The 20,883-nt window shown below is 40.2% G+C and overlaps 1 protein-coding gene across 1 annotated transcript; it reads left to right on the forward strand.

Moving 5' to 3' along the window:
- The first annotated feature begins 272 nt into the window (after positions 1–272).
- On the forward strand, positions 273–19,799 carry PRKAB2 (protein kinase AMP-activated non-catalytic subunit beta 2). Its single transcript, XM_007948414.2, has 7 exons — positions 273–428; positions 6,233–6,399; positions 7,423–7,516; positions 7,756–7,876; positions 13,097–13,230; positions 13,901–13,969; positions 19,722–19,799. The coding sequence occupies exons 1-7, from the start codon at positions 273–275 to the stop codon at positions 19,797–19,799; spliced, it is 819 nt and encodes a 272-aa protein (XP_007946605.1).
- Positions 19,800–20,883: the final 1,084 nt, after the last annotated feature.

Here is a 20,883-nt window from a genome sequence, read left to right on the forward strand (position 1 = left end):
TTTGGTGGGGGCTGTGAGTGCGGGGATACGGGGGAATTCCTGAAAACGGGTTTCCTGAAGATAGGGCGGTGAGGGTACCTAGGGATTTCCGGGCTCTCCTAGAGGCTAGAAAGGGAAAAAATCCTGGGGCATGGATTCCCTGGAGTGGGGATTCCCTGCCCGGTTCCCAGGGCGCAGGGGCGGGATCCAGGGCGCCCCTGACGCGGACGCTGGGGTGTCCCCCGCACCGTGCGGTTCTCTGCGGCAGGTGGCTCCCGACTCGAGCCGCAGTCATGGGAAACACCACCAGCGAACGGGTGTCCGGGGAGCGCCACGGCGCCAAGGCAGCGCGCGCCGAGGGTGCCGGTGGCCATGCCCCGGGCAAGGAGCACAAGATCATGGTGGGGAGCATTGATGACCCCAGCGTCTTCAGCCTGCCGGACTCCAAGGTAAGCTCGCCCGCATTCGGAGTGACTACGCTTCAATGGACTGGATTTACCGGCTCCTCCCTTACTTCTTTCTCCTCGCTCTGACTTGGGTTACGGTATTTTGAATTACAGGGGTTTTCCAGGGTCGTGAGTGGTGGATGAAATTTTTTTTTGCGGTGCTACCTTAAAATAGGATAGAGACAGTTCTAGGTTTTCTGATTTTCTTCTTTTTTTGCCACATTTTCAGGATGAGGGATAATAAGCCACCATGGAATCCTTGGTTCTAAAATGCATAGTTGTTCTCTTTAAAAAAAAAAAAAAAAGTATTGCTAATTATAAGCTGTAAATCCTCATGAAAAACTTTACAGGGTAGTTTGCCAGAGCAGCTGACCATAGGTAACAGTTTCTAAATTTGCCCTGAGGTGGGTAAATTATCTTTTTCCTGAAAACTTCTTGGCAAGCTTGTTCCTCTTCCCCCTTTGGCATGGCTGTTGCAGCAACCACTTTTTTGAATACTTTAAGGAGCCCTGGATAAGAGCTTGGCTGCTGAAGGAGAGGTTGGCGGCTTGAATCTACCCAGCCTCTCTGGGAGAGAGACCTGGCGATGTGCTCCTGTGAAGAGTACAGGCTAGAAAACCCTATGGGGCAGTTCTGCTGTCACATGGGGTCTCTGTGAGTCAAAATTGACCCCACGGCATCTAACTGATACTCTTAGTCTTGGAGACCAATAAAGGACATCATTTGGTAGACTAATCAATTTCATCGTGTACTTCATAGTTGTGAAGTTGGTAGGCTGAGGCTGTACTGCTTTAACACTCACTCAATTTCTCTGAAAGTAGGAAAGCAGATGATTCCAGGACTCCAGGTTTTCTCCACTTCCCAGTTATACTTCACAGTGTTGCCATGGCTAAAAAAACAACAACCCATAGCTTCCCCCAAGATGTAGTTCTCAATTCCAAGGCAGCAACTTGTGTTCTTCCTACAGAAAGGACAGACGGCACAGACAGCAATTTGATTACCATCCTAATGTTTCTGATCACTGTAGAGCTTTCAACATTAAATATATTCAGTGCATCCAGATAGGCTGAATGGGCTGAAATAGAATAAGGGAGGGATTGAAGAGATGTTTCTTATCACCTTGTCACTTCCCACCAAACTGGAATTTTAGACAGTAAATAGAGCATTATTTGCCACATTGGTAGCATAAACTTTGGAGTTTTTAGTTTGTATATTTTCTTGGAGCAGAATTGAGGAAATAATCACAGAACAAGAAATAATTGAAGGGAACATTTCTAGGGGTTTCTTCTCTGTTCCTTTCTTCCCTCTCCCACTTCAGGACTTAGGTATTTCATTATCTGGGCTGTCTAAGCAGCTGTCTGAATTTACTTCATCAAAGCTTTCTGAAGATGATCTGCCTCATTGTATTTTTACCCTTTTCCTACTTGGATGACTCAGTATTTTAAGTATTTGTCAAACAATGACTGTCATGATCTGTGTCCTTCATAAAATCCAATAATCAATCTGCATTGGGGCCTGTTTTGAAACATTCTTTCCCTCACTTCAATCTTGATATTTATGAAATAACAGAATTGGTTTAGGTAATTTTAAGATCTCTTTTAAATACGAAATTGTATACTTCTAAATCTACTCTCTTCACTTTTTCCATCAACATTTTACTTAAACACCTTCCAACTATGGTTCTAATTTTTGTTTTGCCTCTTTTCTTGGTGGCTTCACTGACTATTTAACTTGGAGTAAACAGAATTTCTGCTAGTCAGCTGCACCCATGCCTACCATATAATCTCATATGTGGATGGGCTTCACTCCAAAGCCAGGCATATTAATAGCTTGTAGCCTTCAAATTCTAAACTGAAAATCCTAAGTCATAAAATTAATGATGGAAACAGTAGCAGTGGAGCCATCCTTCTTTAGTGGACAGTTCAATGGTTCTCAATACTGGCACATTAGAATCACTTGAGATTTTTAAAAACGTGGAAAATTTGAAAAATTTATTAAGTAGGGAGAACAGTATAATTAATCCTTATATATCTTTTACTCGATTTAAATAATTATTAAATCATGAATAAATTTTACCTTAATCTGTACTCACCTACCAATTATTTTGAAGCAAATTCCAGACATCACTTCTAATATTTTACCTGTAAATATTTCAGGAACTATTACTAAAAGTGAGGGTTTTTTCCTTGTTTATTTTAACAATCACAGTATTATTATCTGGGAAACTTTTTAAAAATAGATTCTAGCCTCTAAAACATGAAAATTCTTTCAATTCTTTCTCCCTTTACTTTGGATTATACTGCTACCAGTGTTTAATAATACATGAGAAAGCTGGACAATGAATAAGGAAGACCAAAGAAGACTTGATGCATTTGAATGATTGTGTTGGCAAAGAATACTGAAATATCAGGGACTGCTGGGATGAGCAGGAGCTCTAGTGGCGCAGTGGTTAAAGCATTCAGCTGCTAACCAAAAGGTCGGCAGTTTGAACCCACCAGCCACTACGCAGGAGAAAGATGAGGCAGTCTGCTTCTAAGAAATTCACAGCCTTGGAAATCCTATGGGGCAGTTCTACTCTGTCCTACAGAGTTGCTATGAGTCAGAATCCACTCAATGGCAATAGGGTAGGGGGGCCAGAATGACGAACAAATACATCTTGGAAAAAGTACAACCAGAATGCTCCAGAAGCAAGGATAGTGAGACTTTGTCTCTTATACTTTGGTCATGTTATCAGGAGGGACCAGTCCCTGGAGAAGAACATCATGCTTGTTAAGGTGAAGGAAGAGTCAGCAAAAAAGAGGAAGACCTACAGTAACAAGTGTCTCATAGTATAGTTTTGAGGAATATCGAGAAATAGTATGGAAAGTTGTTGGTGTTGAGTGGATTCAGACTCATAGTGACCCTGTGCACAACAGAATGAAACCCTGCCTGGTCCTGTGCCATCCTCACAATTGTTGCTATGCTTGTGCCTATTCTTGCAGCTACTGTGTCTCCATCGTGTGGAGGGCCTTCCTCTTTTTTGCTAACCCTCTGCTTTGCCAAGTATGATGTCCTTCTCCAAGGACTGTTCTCTCTTGATAACCTCAACTATTTTGAATAGGAAACCCAAATGAATAAGCTAGTCCTTTTTTTTTTTTTTTTAAAGCCATGTTATTTTATTTGGTAATATTTTGATTTAAATGTATATTGTCTTATTTGCCTATTTATCAAAGTCATTTTTGCCAGTCCAAAGTAAGACACTGGTGGTTCACTGGAATTCTCGCCCTCCACACAGGAGACCTGGGTTCGATCCCTGGCTAGTACTACTTATGCACAGCCTCCACCTATCCATCAGAGGAGCCTTGCATGTTGCTAGGTTGCTAACCAGGTTTCAGCAAAGCTTCCAAACTAAGAGACTACGAAGAAAGGCCTGGTGATCTGTGTCTAAAAATCAGCCAGTGAAAATCCTGTGGATCACAACAGCCCCAGCTGATCATAGGGATGGCACGTGAGTCAGAGGCTGACTCAGTGACAGCTAACAACAAGATGAGATCATCAAACTTTTTCTTTAAGGGACCAGATAACAAATATTTTAAATTTTGCAAATCATATGGTCTCTTTATCAACTACTGAGTTCTGTCCCTGTAGTGCAAAAGTGATCGTAGACAATACAGAAATGAACAAGTATGGCTTTGTTCCAATAAAACTTAATTTACAAAACAATCTGGGCCACTGACTGTCATTTATCTAAAGAATGGTCATGATCTAAAGAATGGTAGTGAGAAGAAAGTGCTTAAAGAGTTCATTTTTGCTAGAATCCTACAAATCTCATTTGGTATTAGAATTGCTTTGGTTAAAGGAAGCTATATTTTTGATCTGTTACTTCTTGAGCCTCCAGAATTTTCATCTCTGTTCCTGAAATAATTAATATAAACCTGGGTAGCAGTTAGGGCTGTCTGTCAACTTGGCTGAACTGTGCTTTTGAGTGGCTGGGCACCTGAATATAGTTATTCCTCATGATGAGCAGATTCCTCCTTAGCTGTTGTGAGCAGCTAAGTAGTTGTCTTTGGGGTGTGGCCTGCTTCCAGTATATATGGAGAGGCCTTGAGAAAGGTCTCTAGGTTTTTGGCACATTTGGACCCTGCATTTGGCCAAGTCTTGGCCTGCCATGTTGCCTGCCAATCGGTATTGTTCCTGGACTTGAACCAGTGGCCTGTTGCGTTGCCTGATCTTGGGACTGTGCCATTTTATCTGTCGATCTTAGGTTCATCAGCCTCAGCAGTCAGCAGCTACATGAGTCAGAAAAAGCCTCCAGCTCTAGTAGGCCTGGAATAGGAGGAAGTGCTGAAGCCCAAGGCTGAGGGGCCTTCACCCAGCCCCTAGAGCTGGCATTTTGAACTCAGACTTCTAGCCTCCTAAACTATAAGGAGCTCTGGTGGCGTAGTGGATAAGGTATTTGGCTACTAACCCCAGAACTGGTGGTTCAAACCCACCAGCTGTTCCATGGGAGGAAGATGAGGCAATCTACTTCTGTAAAGATATAAAGCCTTGGAAACCCAGTGGGGGTCAGTATGAATTGGAATTGATTCAATGGCTGTGGGTTTGGGGTTTTTTTTTTTTTTTTTTTTTTTTAAAAACTTGTAAGAGAATAAATTCCTGTTTGTTAAGCCATCCACTTGTGGTATTTCTATTACAGCTCCACCAGAGAACCAAGACACCTGGCATAGGTGGGCAAGTAGGATTTCATAACCACTTTGCAAATTTTAAGAAATCTATTATCTGGTTTTTGAATTTTTAAGGTTCATTCTTCTTATAACCTATTGGCTGAAATGGACTTTATGAATTACTTATCTCCGACTTCCCTTACAGCTGATATTCGAAAGCTATGTATATTTGTCAGTGAAAATAGGGGTATTATTTTTAATACATCATACTTTATTTTCATATACTTTCTGCTAAGAAGCATTCAGAAACGTACTTGCCTCTCTGAGTTAAACTCATAATAAAAATAAGTGCCCCCTTAAAAAAAAAAAAAAAAAATCCCTGGATAACATAAATAGCCAAAGGTTGGTGGTTCAGATCCACTGAGAAGAATTTTGGAAGATAGACTTGGTGATCTGCTTCCAAAAGGTCACAGCTTTGGAAGCCCTATAGAGCAGTTCTACTCCAACGTGTTGTCGTAAGTCGACTGACCAGCAACTAATAACAACGCTCTGAAAGAATGAGTGGTGTTTACGGAATCGGACGTGAAGCTGCAGGTTAGGCAGTGATTGGCCATAGCCATTTTACTACTTTTGTTCCTAGATGAATTCTTTTCCTATAGTTTGTTCACAGCTTGATTTAGTTGCTGATTCCAGGGCTTATTGATCCTTAGCAGAAACCACCCCCTTCACGCTCTAGGGAGATGTCTTGGTTTTCTTGGCCTGCCATACTAAATACCATAAAGTAGATGGCTTTAAAGAACAAACATTTATTATCTCACAGATCTAGAAACTAGCAGTCGAAATGAGGGACTGACTGTGTTGGTTTCTTCTAAGGGATTTGAGAGGAACTGTTCCAAATGACTCTGTTTTCATGTGTGTCCTCCCCTATTATAAGACATTCCCAGAAGGCTTAGGACTAAGACCCACTTCCCTCTCATATGGCATAATTGATAATGTCTTTAAAAATAGGACCCTTTTTCCCAAAACACGGTCACAATGACAGGTACATGGGTTAGGACTTCAGTATATCGTTTTGGAGGACATAATTCAGTCTTAAAAGGAGAGTGACTTTTTAAGAATCCTTGGGTACAATTTATTCTAGGGATAATCTAATTCTCCTTACAGATCCCTGGGGACAAAGAGTTTGTATCATGGCAGCAAGATTTGGAGGACGCATTAAAGCCCACACAGCAAGCCCGACCCACTGTTATCCGCTGGTCTGAAGGAGGCAAGGAAGTCTTCATCTCTGGGTCTTTCAACAATTGGAGCACCAAGATTCCACTGATTAAGAGGTGAAGACATGAATCTTTGTTAAGTCTACAGGATCCAGAAATAGAGAGATGATTTCCTTTTTCAAAAGAGAGACCTGGCTGGACTGATCTCCAATTGGTGGGGACTCTTATGGAACATGACCTTGCCTGTGATCACTTGCTATATCCGGGGCCTCTTTTTTTTTTTTTTTTTTTTGCCTCTTAGTGAGTCATAGATATTTTACCTCTTAAAATACCATTGCCTCAGAGGAACTTAAAATCTTTTGAGTACCTTCTTCAGGACTGTGCTAACACAAGTCTTTTCTGTGCTTGTGGAAAGTCTTCTGTATCTGGCTGAGTCCAGCTGCTCTGACATCGGCATTAATGCAGAACACATTGTGAAGTTCTTGGTGGTGATGCTATCTGTCCCTTATACAGCAGTAATAAATTATTTAAGTGGTTATAACATGGCCCTTCCTTGGTAGGTAGTTTGCCAGAAAAGGCTCACTAAAATATGGAAAGGGTATCTTGAGGCACTTCAATATCCTGATCCCACCTGTTACCTTTTTTTATACACATGAAGGATCTGTTTTGTTGAAGCTAAATTGTACTTAGGTAAACTATTTTGGAGGGAGCTCTGGTAGCATAGTGCCTAAGGCACTTGACTGCTAACCAGTAGGCTGGCTGTTCAAACCCACCAGCCACTCTTCAGAAGAAAGGTTGGGCAATCTACTTCTGTAGTAATACTGCCTCGGAAACCCAAGGAGGGGTCGCTATGAGTTGGGTCCAACTCGACACCACATAACAACATACCATTTTGGGGCATCAACCTCTTTGATTTTTTTTCTCCTGATTATTAGTTAAGAACTAAAGTTCTTAGGAGGGCCTGGCAAATACATGTCCAAGGTGATAAAGAGAAGAAGAGTGGTTTTATAAATTATTTTCTACTCCGGGAGTTATAACAGCTTAGAATGTGGGAGATCATGTGTATGAGATTGCCACATGCTGTCTGTAGTCTGTGTTCTGATAGGAACTTGTTCTGTCTGACTCTGTTTTCTTCTGTAGCCATAATGATTTTGTTGCCATCCTGGACCTTCCTGAGGGAGAGCACCAGTATAAGTTCTTTGTGGATGGACAGTGGGTTCATGACCCATCAGAGGTAAGGCCTTGACTGAGAAGTGTAACCATTGATTTAATAGTCTCATTTTAGTAACCATTCCCCTTGGTGTCAAATGTCTTTGGCTGTCAGGACTGATGGATGACAGCTCCCCTACATTGGAGGATTTCTCTCTTGATAAAAGATGGAAGTACTGAGTGTGAAAAGCAAGAGAGGAGGATTGAATGGAAGAGATGGATTTGAAAATGAGATTCATGACTTTTTTGCATTCACTGTTTCAGCCTGTGGTTACCAGTCAGCTTGGCACAATTAATAATTTGATCCATGTCAAGAAATCGGATTTTGAGGTGTTTGATGCTTTAAAGCTAGATTCTATGGAAAGCTCAGAGACATCTTGCCGAGGTAATTTTGTAGTATTAGTTCTTTCTTGCTTTGTCTATATTGTAATATATGTCCCTTCTCAAGAGTATTTTCCCCCATTTTCTTTTCAAGAATTTTCTGAATCCTATATACCGTATTTCCCGCAAATAACGTGCCCACGTAAATAATGAGCAGACACATGTAACACTTGGAAATGATGAAATTAAGTAAAACAGTTCTGGCATAACACGCGCAGTATTTGCTATAATCTTAATGGGAGCAGATCACCAGGTTTTTCTCCCGTGGAACTGCTGGGTGAGTTCAAACTGCCAACTGTTTGGTTAAAATATGGTAGATGTTACTCCTGTAAACATTTAGGTTCCTTTCTCTGAAGCTAAAGTCATTTCAGCCTTTTGTTATTGTTAGGTGCCATCTAGTCAGTTCCAACTCATAGCAAACCCTATGTATGAAAGAACATGACACTCCAAGCCCTGCGCCACCTCATAGTCATTGCGATGCTTGAGCCCATTGTTGAGGCCACACAGTCCATCTTGCTGAGGGTCCTCTTTTTTTCTACCCTCTACTTTACCAAGTAAGATGCCCTTCACCAGGTAGTGGTCCCTCCTAATAACATGTCCCAAGTACATGAGAAGAAGTGTCACCATCCTTGCTCCTAGGGACCATTCTGGCTATATTTCTTACAAGACAGATTTATTCCTTCTTCTGGCAGTCTGTGGTATATTTAGTATTCTTTGTCAGCACCATAATCCAAATGCATCAACTCTTAGTAGGTTTTCCTTATTCTTTGTCCAGCTTTTGTATGCATATGAGGCAATTGAAAATACCATGATTTGTGTCAGGTGCACCCTGGTCCTCAAAATGATATCTTTGCTTTTGAACACTGTGAAGAGGTCTTTCATAGCAGATTTGCCCAAATTTGTGAGTCATTTGATTACCTAACTACTGCTTTTGTGGGCACTGATTTTGGATCCAAGTAAAATGAAATCCTTGACAACTTCAGTCTTTTCCCCATTTATCATGATGTTGCTTATTGGTCCAATTGTGAGGATTTTGTTTTCTTTATGCTGAGATGTAATCCGTACTGAAAGCTGTAGTCTTTGATCTTCATCAGTAAGTGCTTCAAGTCCTCTTGCTTTCAGCAAGCAAGGTTGTTTCATCTGCATATCACTGGTTAATGAGTCTTCCTCCAATCCTTATGCCATGTTCTTTTTCATATAGTCCAGAGTCGTGGATTATTTGCTCGATGCACAGATTGAATAAGCATAGTGAAAGGATACAATCCTGATACGCACCTTTCCTGATTTTAAACCACACAGTATCCCCTTGTTCTGTTCCAGTAACTGCCTCTTGGTCTGTGTACAGGTTCCTCATGAGCACAATTAAGTGTTCTGAATTCCCATTCTTTGCAGTGTTATCCATAATTTGTTACGATGCACACAGTTGAATGCTTTTGCATAGTCTATAAAACACGCACAGGTAAACATCTTTCTGGTATTCTTTGCTTTCAGCCAAGATCATCTGACATCAGCAATGCTATTCCTTGTTCCACATCCTCTTCTGAAGCTGGATTGAATTTCTGACAGTTCCATGTCACTGTGTTGCTGCAACTGCTTTTGAATGATCCTCAGCAAAATTTTACTTGCACGTGATTATAATAATATTGTTCGATAATTTTTGCATTCTGTTGGATCACTTTCTTTGGAATGGGCCCTGATATGGATCTTTCCAGTTGGTTGGCTAAGTAGCTATCTTCCAAATTTCTTGGCACAAATGGGCAAGCACCTCCAGCATTGCATCCATTAGTTGAAACTTCTTGATGGGTATTCTCTCAATTCCTTCAGTGCAGCTTGGACTTCTTCCTTCAACACTGTCAGTTCTTGATCATATGCTACCTCTTAAAATAGCTGAACATCAATCATTTCTTTTTGGTACAGTGACTCTGTGCGTTCCTTCCATGTTCTTTTGATGCTTCCTGTCTTGTTCAATATTCTACCCATAGCGTCCTTTAGTATTGCATCTCAAGGCTTGGGTTTTTCTTCAGTTCTTTCAGATTGAAAAATGCTAAGCATGTTCTTCTTTTTTTTTTTTAAATTGTGACTTGGGTGAAGATTTACAGAGCAAATTCACTTTCCATACAGCAATTCACGTACACTTTGTCTCATGACATTGACCACAGTTTACCACAATGCAACAGCTCCCCTCCCACTTCCTCCCCATAGTTACCTCTTCCCAGTGTCCATCCTTCCATGCACTCCTGCCCCCTGAGCTATCTTCCTGTGTATAAGCAGCCCTTCTTTCTCCCATGATTGTTATCTCCAAGGAGTGTATCTACCTGAGGTAGATATTCAACTCATATGCCTATCTTTTGTTTATCTTGAAACCACAGGCATGGGTTCAATTCCAGACCTGAAGCCAAGCATATTCTTCTGTTTTGGTTTTCTAACTCCAGGTCTTTGCATATTTCATTATAATAATTGACTTTGTCTTCTTGAACTGCCCTTTGAAATCTGTTCATCACAGACTTATATTTTATTTCAGATTTTTTAACTAAGACCTACAGCAAGATACATATTTTGCATTGCAACCCAACACACACACACAAAACTGTAAGACAAGTCTCATCCTGTGATTTTTGCCCTTTTACAGATGATGCCATCTATATTTTATCTTTTCTTTTATAACCCACTACTGGGCCAAGGAGCTCTGGTAGTGCAGTGGTTAAAAGTATTCAGCTGCTAAGCAAAAGTTAGCAGTCTGAGCCCACTGTCTGTTCAGCAGGAGAAAGATGAGGCAGTCTGCTTCCATAAAGATGTACAGCCTTGGAAACCCTATGGGGCAGTTCTCCTATGTCCTGTGACATTGCTATGAGTCAAAATTGACTCAATGGCAGTACAGTTTTTGGTTTAATGGGCCATGCCTATTGTTAGAACAGTTATTTCCAGTAATATTTTAAGTTTTTTATTCATTTTGGTGGTGTCCCCAGCAGAGGCTTGATGTGCCTGATTTCCATTGTTTAGTTTCCTTTGCTTAAAACTCACTGCCGTCAAGTCGAATCCAACTCATAACGACCCCATCTTGGGTTTCTGAGGCAGTGTCACTATGGAAGTAGATTGCCCAATCTTCCTTCAGAGGAGGGGCTGGTGGGTTTGAACCGCAGCCTTCTGGTTAGCAGTCAAGTGCCTTAGGTACTATGCCACCAGAGCTCCTTTCCTTTGCTTAGTTCTGCCAATTTCAGAGCTTGGTTGGCAGTTCTACAGTTTTGTAAGTCCTAAATGCTACATAAGGAGCTATCATAGTACGATGGTTAAGTGCCTAGCTGCTGACAGAAAAGTTGGCCATTTGAACTCACCCAGCATTTCTGTGGGAAAAAGACCTGGAAACCCTACAGGGTAGTTCTGTCACATGATATCTCTATGAGTCAAAAATCAACAAACCGCATGTAATAAGAACATGCTACACATACTTATAAATATGGCAGTCCTTGGGGGAAAAAAGATAAAAAACAAAAACAACACAATTCTGTGTGTGTATATTAGCTGAAATTTTTTAACTCTTTGGTAAAATAAAGAATATGATAGAGGAAAAGACATATGCTTTCTTCCCCTAATATTATTTTTTCAGAGGCTTTCATCTCTACTTACAATGACTAAAGTGTCAGAACGGGTTTGCTAACCGTACTCAAAGATACTATTTTCTTATTTCACATTAAAAGCAGTGACTATCTATAGAATTGTGTCCTGTATTCCCAGGGAAAACAATTCTCCCTTCTGAGTTCAAATCTTGTCTGCTATGCTACTAACTAGATTTACCATTATGAACAAGTCACTCAACTTTTTTGCTTGTCATGTCCTCATCTGGAAAATCAGAGGCTTAGATTCTCTATGATTCTCAGCTAAAGAGATACAGTACCTTAAGTGGGGTATATTAGAATCTCAGGGGAGAAAGGGAGTTTATGTAGTTCTGAAAAGAATAAGAGTGTAATATTTGTTTTGGAAAAAAAATTAAGTATTGTTTTCATCATATAAACTCAGAAAGTAAAGCTGGGTAATCTTGATTGGTAGTGCAATGATGAGTAAGTTTTTAAAATACTGAATTAAATGATGAGGTCAGTTGTGACTCAAAATTTTTGCATAATATGGTTACAGCAAAGCAACCAATGAATAATAGACATATAATCCAAAAACCAAGCCTGCTGCCGTCAAGTCAGTTCCAACTCATAGAGACTTCCTTTGGGTTTCCAAGATGGTAAATCTTTTTAGAAGTAGATTGCTCTATCTTCTTCCACAGAGCAGCTGGTGGGTTTAAATTGCCAGCCTTCTGGTTAGCAGTCAAATGCCTTAGGCACTGTGCCACCAGAGCTCCTTAACAGATATATAACGATAATAGGTAGAGAGGACTAGCATACTTTTGCTAATTCTCCTTCCCCTTTTTCTAGTTTTCTGACTCACTGGACTAAGACCTAGAATAAATTCTATTAGGAATCTACAAATACTGCCTTCTAATCTACACTCAGTTAACCATCTAGCCAAATATGTGACTTTGGGTGACTCACTTGAGTGATTTGTATTAGATTGTTAGTGCACTTCCCATGGATATTTTGTGGGTCATGTGACAGAACACTTGGAAGTACTTTGAAAAGTTTCAAGTTTATACATTTTTAAGATACTGTGTAATATCACAGTATTATTGCGACTTTTTCCTTTTGTCTTATATATAAAACCAAAAACTAAACCCACTGCCATCAAGTCGATTCCAACTCATAGCAACCCCCATTGGGTTTCCAGTAAATCTTTACAGAAGTAGATTGCCCAGTCTTCCGTGGAGAGGCTGGTGGGTTTGAACCACCAGCTTTCTGGTTAGCAGTCAGATGCCTTAGGCATTGTGCTACCAGAGCTCCTTTGTGTTGTTATACTGGCTTTTAAAATGACTTTTGCTGGACATTATAACCTATCCCATTGCTGTTGAGTTGATTCCAATGCAGCAACCCTATAGAACAGTGTAGAACTGCCCCATAGGGTTTCCAGTGCTATAAATCTTCACGGAAACAGGCTGCCACATCTTTCTCCAGCAGAGCAGCTGGTGGGTTTGAATCTCTTACCTTTCCATTAGCAAGCAAGCACTTTATCATCGTGCCACCAAGGTTTCTTATGTGTAATATTAGTTACCATGTATTGACAGTTTTTTCCATGCATTTTTGCTAATTCTCCAACTTTTCCTCGTATCTGGATAAATATCTTCCAGATCTTTCCAGCTCACCCCCAGGGCCTTATGGTCAAGAAATGTATGTGTTTCGATCTGAGGAGAGATTCAAATCCCCACCCATCCTTCCTCCTCACCTTCTCCAAGTTATTCTTAACAAGGACACTAACATTTCTGTGAGTATCCTGCTGGGGGTCACTAGGACCATTTGGGCCAAAGTTTAGTAATGTTAGAGGTTGGGAGCAAAGATGTGGTCAGAGTATAAATTGTATACATATAAATAGCATTACAAGTTCCTTTTTCTGTGCTGTAGCTTCCTTAGGTACTGATATTAAAACTCAGAATTTTCTGTTCCTAATGAGAATATATTACTGATAAACAGTCAGACCCAGAACTATAGATACCTAGAATCATTTTGGGGGGCTTCTAATCCAGCACAGTAGAAGCAATACTTGTCACTTTGAGATATACGAAAGAATTTTTTTTTTCCATTCGGTTGCAAATAATTTACATTTCTATTCAATCCAGTTAATTCCACTAAGATTATTTTTCACTTCTTCACAAATCTATAGGTGTGCTGTGGGAAAGATTTTTGTTTTAACCTTATCAAGGAAGATTCATACATGTTGAAGCTTAGGCTTTCTGCCCTAAACTCAGAATTGCCTAATTTTCTGTAATGAGAACGTATTACTGATAAAAATTGAGGTGAAGATGGGTGTGTTGCTTAAAAAGAGAAAATACGTTCCTAGTTTAACAATTCTGAATAGTTCTGAAGACCTTTGAAGAAGAGTAAGCTCTTTTGTTTAAGTCATTTAACTCCATGTAGTGATGTTTTTTCTCTCTTAGTGTGACCCAGCCTTGCTACCTGAGCCAAACCATGTTATGCTGAACCATCTCTATGCATTGTCTATTAAGGTAAGTGGTGGTCCTGGCTCTTCCCAGGATGAGGGTAACACTTGCTCTCTAGTGGTTACTTGCTCTCCTACTTCAAGGGAAGCTGGCAATATAGGTTGGATGATAAGAGGACAAACTTTCTTTTTTTAACTATTGAGGATTTTTGTTTATTTTGTAATTCCAGTCTCAATATCAGTCTCTCTATCACTTGCTCTGTGATGGAACAGCCTTTTTCGCTTGGCAGCTTCTTTTTAGGTGACTAGAAAAGTGGAATGTGCAAAGTATGAATCTAGGAACATTAGAAATTGTCAAAAATGAAATGGAACACATAAAGGTCAATATCCTAGGCATTGGTGAGCTGAAATGGACTGGTATTGGCCATTTTGAATCAATCATATGATCTGCTATGCCGGGACTGACAAATTGAAGAGGAATAGCATGGCATTCATCATCACAAAGAATGTTTCAAGATCTATCTTGCAGTAGTGCAGTGCTGACTGTGATAGGATAATATCCATATGCCTACAAGGAAGACAAGTTAATACCACTATTATTCAAATTTACACACCAACCATCAAAGCCACAGATGAAGAAATTAAAGATTTTTATCGACTTCTTCTTTCTGAAATTGACCAGACATGAAATCAAGATGTATTGATGATTACTGGTGATTGGAATGGGAAAGTTGGAAACAAGAATCATTGGTAGTTGGAAAAATATGGCCTTGGTGATAGAAATGACACTGAAGATGACATGACACACTTTTGGAAGACCAATGACTTATTCATCGCAAATACCTTTTTCAGCAACATAAATGGTGGCTATGCACATGGACCTTGCCAGATGGAATACACAGGAATCAGACTACATCTGTGGAAAGAGGCAATGGAGAAGCTCAGTATCTTCAGCCAAAACAAGGCCAGGAGCAGACTGTGAAACAGACCATCAGTTGTTCATATGCAAGTTCAAATTGAAACTGAAGAAAATTAGAACAAATCCATGAGAGCCAAAATATGACCTTGATTATATCCCATCTGAATTTAGAGACCATCTGAAGAATAGATTTGCACATTGAACACCAGAGACTGAAAACCAGATGAACTGTGAAATGACATTAAGAACATCATCCATGAAGAAAGCAAAAGGTTATAAAAAAGACAGGAAAGGAAAAAAGACCAAAATGGATGTCAGAAGAAACTGAAACTTGCTTTTGAATGGACAGTAACTAAAGCAAATGGAAGAAATGACAAGATAAAAGAACTAAATAGAAGATTTCAAAGGGTGGCTCCAGAAAACAAAGTCAGTTATTATAATGAAATGTGCAAAGACCTGGAGTTAGAAAACCAAAAGGGAAAGAATATGCTCAGTATTTCTCAAGCAGAAAGAATAGAAGAAAAAATTCAAGCTTTGAATTGCGATGTTGAAAGATTCTCTGGGCAAAATATTGAATGATGCAGGAAGCATCAAAAGAAGATGGAAGGACTACAGAGAGTCACTGTACCAGAAAGAATTGGTCGATGTTCATCTATTTCAGGAGGTGGCATATGATCAAGAACCAATGGTACAAAGGAAGAAGTCAAAGCTGCACTGAGGGAATTGGTGAAAGACAAGGCCTCAGTGAATTGATGGAATACTCATTGAGATATTTCAACAAACGGATGCCACACTGTAGACACTTAACTCATCTATGCCAATTAATTTGGAAGACAGCTGCCTGGCCATCTGACTGGAAGTGATCCATATTTGTACCCACTCCAAAGAAAGGTGATCTAACAGAATGTGGAAATAATTGACAATATCATTAATATCACACATAAGTAAAATTTTGCTGAAGATTATTCAAAAGTGGTTGCAGCAGTATATTGACAGGGAACTTCCAGAAACGCAAGCTGGATTCAGAAGAGGATATGGAACAAAGGGTATTATTGATGATGTGAGGTAGATCTTGGCTGAAAGCAAAGAAAACCAGAAAGATGTTTACTTGTGTTTTATTGATGCTGCAAAAGCATTTGTGTGGATCATAACAAATTATGGATGACATTATGAAGAATGGGAATTCCAGAACACTTGACTGTGCTCATGAGGAACCTGTACATAGACCAGGAGGCTGTCGTTCAAACAGAACAAAGGGATACTGCATGGTTTAACATCAGGAAAGGTGTGTATCAGGGTTGTATCCTTTCACCATGCTTATTCAGTCTGTATGCTGAGCAAATAATCTGAGAAGCAGGACTGTATGAAGAAGAACACAGTTTCGGGATTGAAGGAAGACTCATTAACAACCTGCAATGTGCAGATGACACACCTTGCTTGTTGAAGGTGAAGATGACTTGAAGAACTTACAGATGAAGATTAAAGACTGCAGCCTGCAGTATGGGTTACACCTCAACATAAAGAAAATGAAAATCCTCACACTAGACCAATAAGTAGCATAAAGATAAATGGAGAAAAGACTGAAGTTGTCAAAGATTTCATTTTACTTGGATCCACAGTCAATGCTTGTGGAAGCAGCAGTCAAAAAATCAGATGTCTTATTGTCCTGAGAAAATCTTCTGCAAAAGACCTCTTAAAGTGTTGAGGAGCAAAAATGTCTCTTTGGAGGCTAAGGTGCACTTAACCCAAGACATGGTATTTTCATTAGCTTCATATGCATGTGAAAGCTGGACAGTGAATAAGGAAGACCGAAGAAGAGCTGATGGTTTTGAATTGTGGTGTTGGCGAAGAATACTGAAAATACTATGGATTGCCAGAAGAATGAACAAATCCGTCCAGGAAGAAGTACAGCTGGAATGCTCCTTGGAAGCAAGAATGGTCAGACTTTGTCTCACCTATTTTGGTTGCATTGTCAGAGGGGATCATTCCCTGAAGAAGGTTATCATGGTGGGTAAAGTGGAAGGTCAGCCAAAAAGGGGGAGGACCTCAACGAGATGGATTGACATAGTGACTGCAACAGTGGACTCAAGTATAGCAAGGATTGTGAGGAGGGCACATGACCAGGCAGTATTTCGTTCTGTTGTACATAGGGTAGTTAATAGTTGGCTTGAACAGAACCTAACAACAACAGAAACTTTGTACCAAATACTTATGTTTGAGTTCATAGCAGTAGGATTTTGTTCTTGAAACAGAGAGGTCTGGTAATAAATTGGTCACATCACATCTGGAGAAAAAGCTAGTTTAAACTTTTAGTTCAAAGAATGTTTGAATGTGATACTAAGGCTTCCACTTTCTTGAAGGTAGACATGAGTTATTTCCACATGCCTGGGGCATATGCCTAAGTTCTTCCATCTCTCTTATACACTAGGTAAAGTCGAAGTGTGACCAGATTTACTCTCTCCTCTAACTCTAGAGTTCTCCACTGATTTCTCTGCTGCTCTAGAATCTGTGTTAAAAATACCCCTGCTATTATCTCTTATCATGTCTATGTGGTTTAACTGTTAGAATAAAGTTATACAGCTTAGTGCTTACCAAACTAGGCTGATTGTCATTGGAATCATGTGGGGAGGTTTGCAGAAATACAGGTTCAGAAGTTCTATACCCTGAGATTCTGAATAAGTACATCTAGGATGGGACAGTTCTGGTGGCACAGTGGTTAAGCACTTGACTGATAACCCACCCAGTGTGAACCCACGCAGTGGCTCCATGGGAGAAAGACCCTATGAGGCAGTTCTACTCGTCCGATGGGGTTGCTATGAGTTGGAATTGACTGGACAACACCCAACAACAACATGATGGGATGCAGTAATATGTTTTTTTAATTGTTTATATTTCTTAGATGTACAGCCAGATAGGGAATTCATTGATACAGCTGGTTCATATATTATGTGGTACTTTTAAAATATATATTATTGAGTTTAATTTTTATAATATCTTGTAGTATTTGAATCCCCATTTTATAGATTAAAAAAACTAAGACTTAGAGAAGGTCAGATTGCCAGTCAGTACTTGAGTCAGGACTAAGGTCCAATCCTCCTATCCTAATTCCACATTCTTTCCTATATGTCATTGTACCAGGTCTTTTCAAGTAGTTCTTTCTCTTACATGCTCCTCATTTCTATTAAATTCTTCTTGGAACTGGGTTTTCCTGCCTGCCTTGTTTCTATTCTGTTTGGCCTATAATCAGCATATTCTTGTCACAGAATGTTAACCTGAGAAACATTCACTGTGGATAATATAGTATGGGGGAAGATAGGAGGATACAGTGTTTTCAAAACTGGATTAACATGGGTTCTTTGACTGCTCTGATTGACTGCTCCTTGGCTGTCCATTGATGTCCACAGGTCTGCTACCTACTCCTATGGCACACCCATGGCTTGTAGAATAAGCCTGGGAAATGGTACCTCTTTCTCTCTACATACTGGTTCTGACCTTGGCATTGTGCTTCAGCTTGACCTTGACCCATTCCTGGTTTTTTCCTATTGTTTAGGCTCTTTGGAATTGATCCATTGGATAGAGTGTCCTTCTAGGAAGGACTTTGGGATCTAAGTGTGGGCTTCCTGAGTGCCCTCTAGATCAGAGAGGATTTTGTGAGATCCTCCCTGGTATTAAATGGAAATTAGATCTACTTTGGGACTTTAAATGGTTTTACAAAAGCATCATTCCCCTGTGTTGCTGTTCTCATGACATGCAAATGGATGCTGGCATATTCTTTCCTTTTATTTATTTATTGTTTATGCTAGTATTAAGCCCAATATTAGAATTTGGGCTATTTTGTGTCAGGAATTGAGCCATATATTCTCGTGTAATCATTAGAACTACTTTAGTGGTAGGTGCTATCCTTTATATTAGGAGCTCTGGTAGTGTAGTGCCTAAGGCATTTGACTGCTAACCAGAAGGCTGGTGGTTCAAACCCACCAGCCACTCTTGGAAGGAAGGTTGGGCAATCTACTTTTGTAGTGATACCACCTCAGAAACCCAAGGAGGGGTCACTATGAGTTGGGTCCAACTCGACAGCACATAACAACAACATCTTTTATATTGATGAGAAAAAAGTCTTAGAAAAGAACATTGTTCTACATCCTATTTTGGTGAGTAGTGACTGAGGTCTTGAAAGCTTGCAAGTGGCCATCTAAGATGCAACCATTGATCTCTCCTCATCCAGAGCAAAGAAAACCAAAGACACATGGAAACAATTAGCCCAAGGTACTAGGCAACCATACGAACCTCAGCCTACACGACTCTGAGACCAGAAGAACTAGATGGTGCCTGGCTCCCACTGTCAGCCATTCGGAAATGGATCAAAATAGGAGAACCTGGATCGAGTAGGAGGAAAATGTAGAACAAAATTTAAAATCTTAAAAAAGACCAGACTTAGTGGTCTGATAGAGACTGATGAGACCCCTGAAGCTATGGCCCCTAATCACCCTTCAGGCCTGGAATTGAACTCACTCCCTTGGCTTCCAGCCAAACAATAGCTGTATAAGATGAACATTTACACACCCCTTAGAACAATCAACCATGGGTGATCAGAAGTGCAGTATTTGCACAGGGTGATAGCTCAGCATTTCTCAAGCAGGGCAGGAATGCATAGGAAAGAAGGACAAAGGGAAAAGGTAACCATAGGGAGGAGGTAGGAAGAGAACTGTTACATTATGGGTATTGCAAGCAATGTCGTGAAACAAAATGTGTATGAACTGCTATATGGAAAATGAATTTGCTCTGTAAACTTTCACCGAAATCACAATAAAAACAAGAAGAAAAAAGTAAATGACTGTGGAGGACTGATGGCTAGGAAGAGCCTAAACGAATTAGCTGCATATTTTTCTTTCCCTTGCAGGACAGTGTGATGGTCCTTAGTGCAACTCATCGCTACAAGAAGAAGTATGTCACTACTCTGCTATACAAGCCTATCTGAAGGGATCCTTTCCTGTCTCCCAGGATTCCAGAGAAGCTGTTTTCTGGACTAAGCCAGTCTTAACCTGAGACTGGGGAGCCAATTTGCTTTGAGGCCAATATGTGTGTTTCAGAGCTTCTGAGTAGGATGCTCTGCTTTTGCATTTGATTGCAGATGAGAGCTTTATAAGTCGTGGAATTTATTTTAAGAAAAAAAAAAAAAAAAACATATATATGAGAATAAGGTTACTGGAAGCCTCCTAGCCCCAGCTAGATGTATTCTCTCTGCCAGTGGGCACTCACCAGGATATGTTTGGGGAGACTGTGGGAAGGACCCTACAGGAAGCTTTCTTCCTGAAATGAAGGAACAGCAAATTCTCAGGATTCTTGGTGGGTGGAGATTCTATACCTGCTACCTTGGGTCTCAAGGGATGGATCCTTCCAGACTGCTGCCCTACTCACAGCTGCCTCACTGCAGGGGCAGCTTGTCTTGCATGGGTTCTCTGTATCCCCAGAGTATGTGGCACACTCTGTGTTTTTTCATGATACCAGATGCCCCGCAAGAACCTTTTCTGCTCATTTCACGTTCTAGCTTTGTTAACCTTCAGATCCCATACCTGATCCATATCTAACACAGAAATCACTGGGTAAGTGTTCTCTTTGAAAGATTCTGTTAGACCTGACCCACCTTAGCAACTAGGCTGGCCAGAAGGGCTCTTTTTCAGCCCAGCAGAGGCCCAGGCCTCTTTATCACTGCTTATTTTAACTTCCACTAAAGAAAAGACTCCACATTAGGAAAGACAGAGTGCAGAGGATCTACTTGCTGTTTTAATTTGGTGCGACACCTTACTACATTGGTATATTTTTGTGGGTTTTCCCTTCTGCCCCAGTCATGCTTAATGTCTTTTTTTCTCATAGCAGACAGTTCTGAAGTAAGGTAAAAATGGAACCAAGCAAAAGCTTTATATTTTACATCCTTGGAAGATTTTTATGTGCCCACATTTTTCTTTAATTAAAAAAAAAAAAAAATGCCTTTCCCTTAATCTTAAGAGACTGTATTGGAAACTTCAGGCCCTTGAGAAATGGTTCCTAAGATTTTCCTCTCT

This window comes from Orycteropus afer, unplaced genomic scaffold (genome assembly GCF_000298275.1).
Source record: "Orycteropus afer afer isolate SDZICR_OR568_19922 unplaced genomic scaffold, OryAfe1.0 scaffold00010, whole genome shotgun sequence".
Lineage (NCBI taxonomy): Eukaryota > Metazoa > Chordata > Mammalia > Tubulidentata > Orycteropodidae > Orycteropus > Orycteropus afer.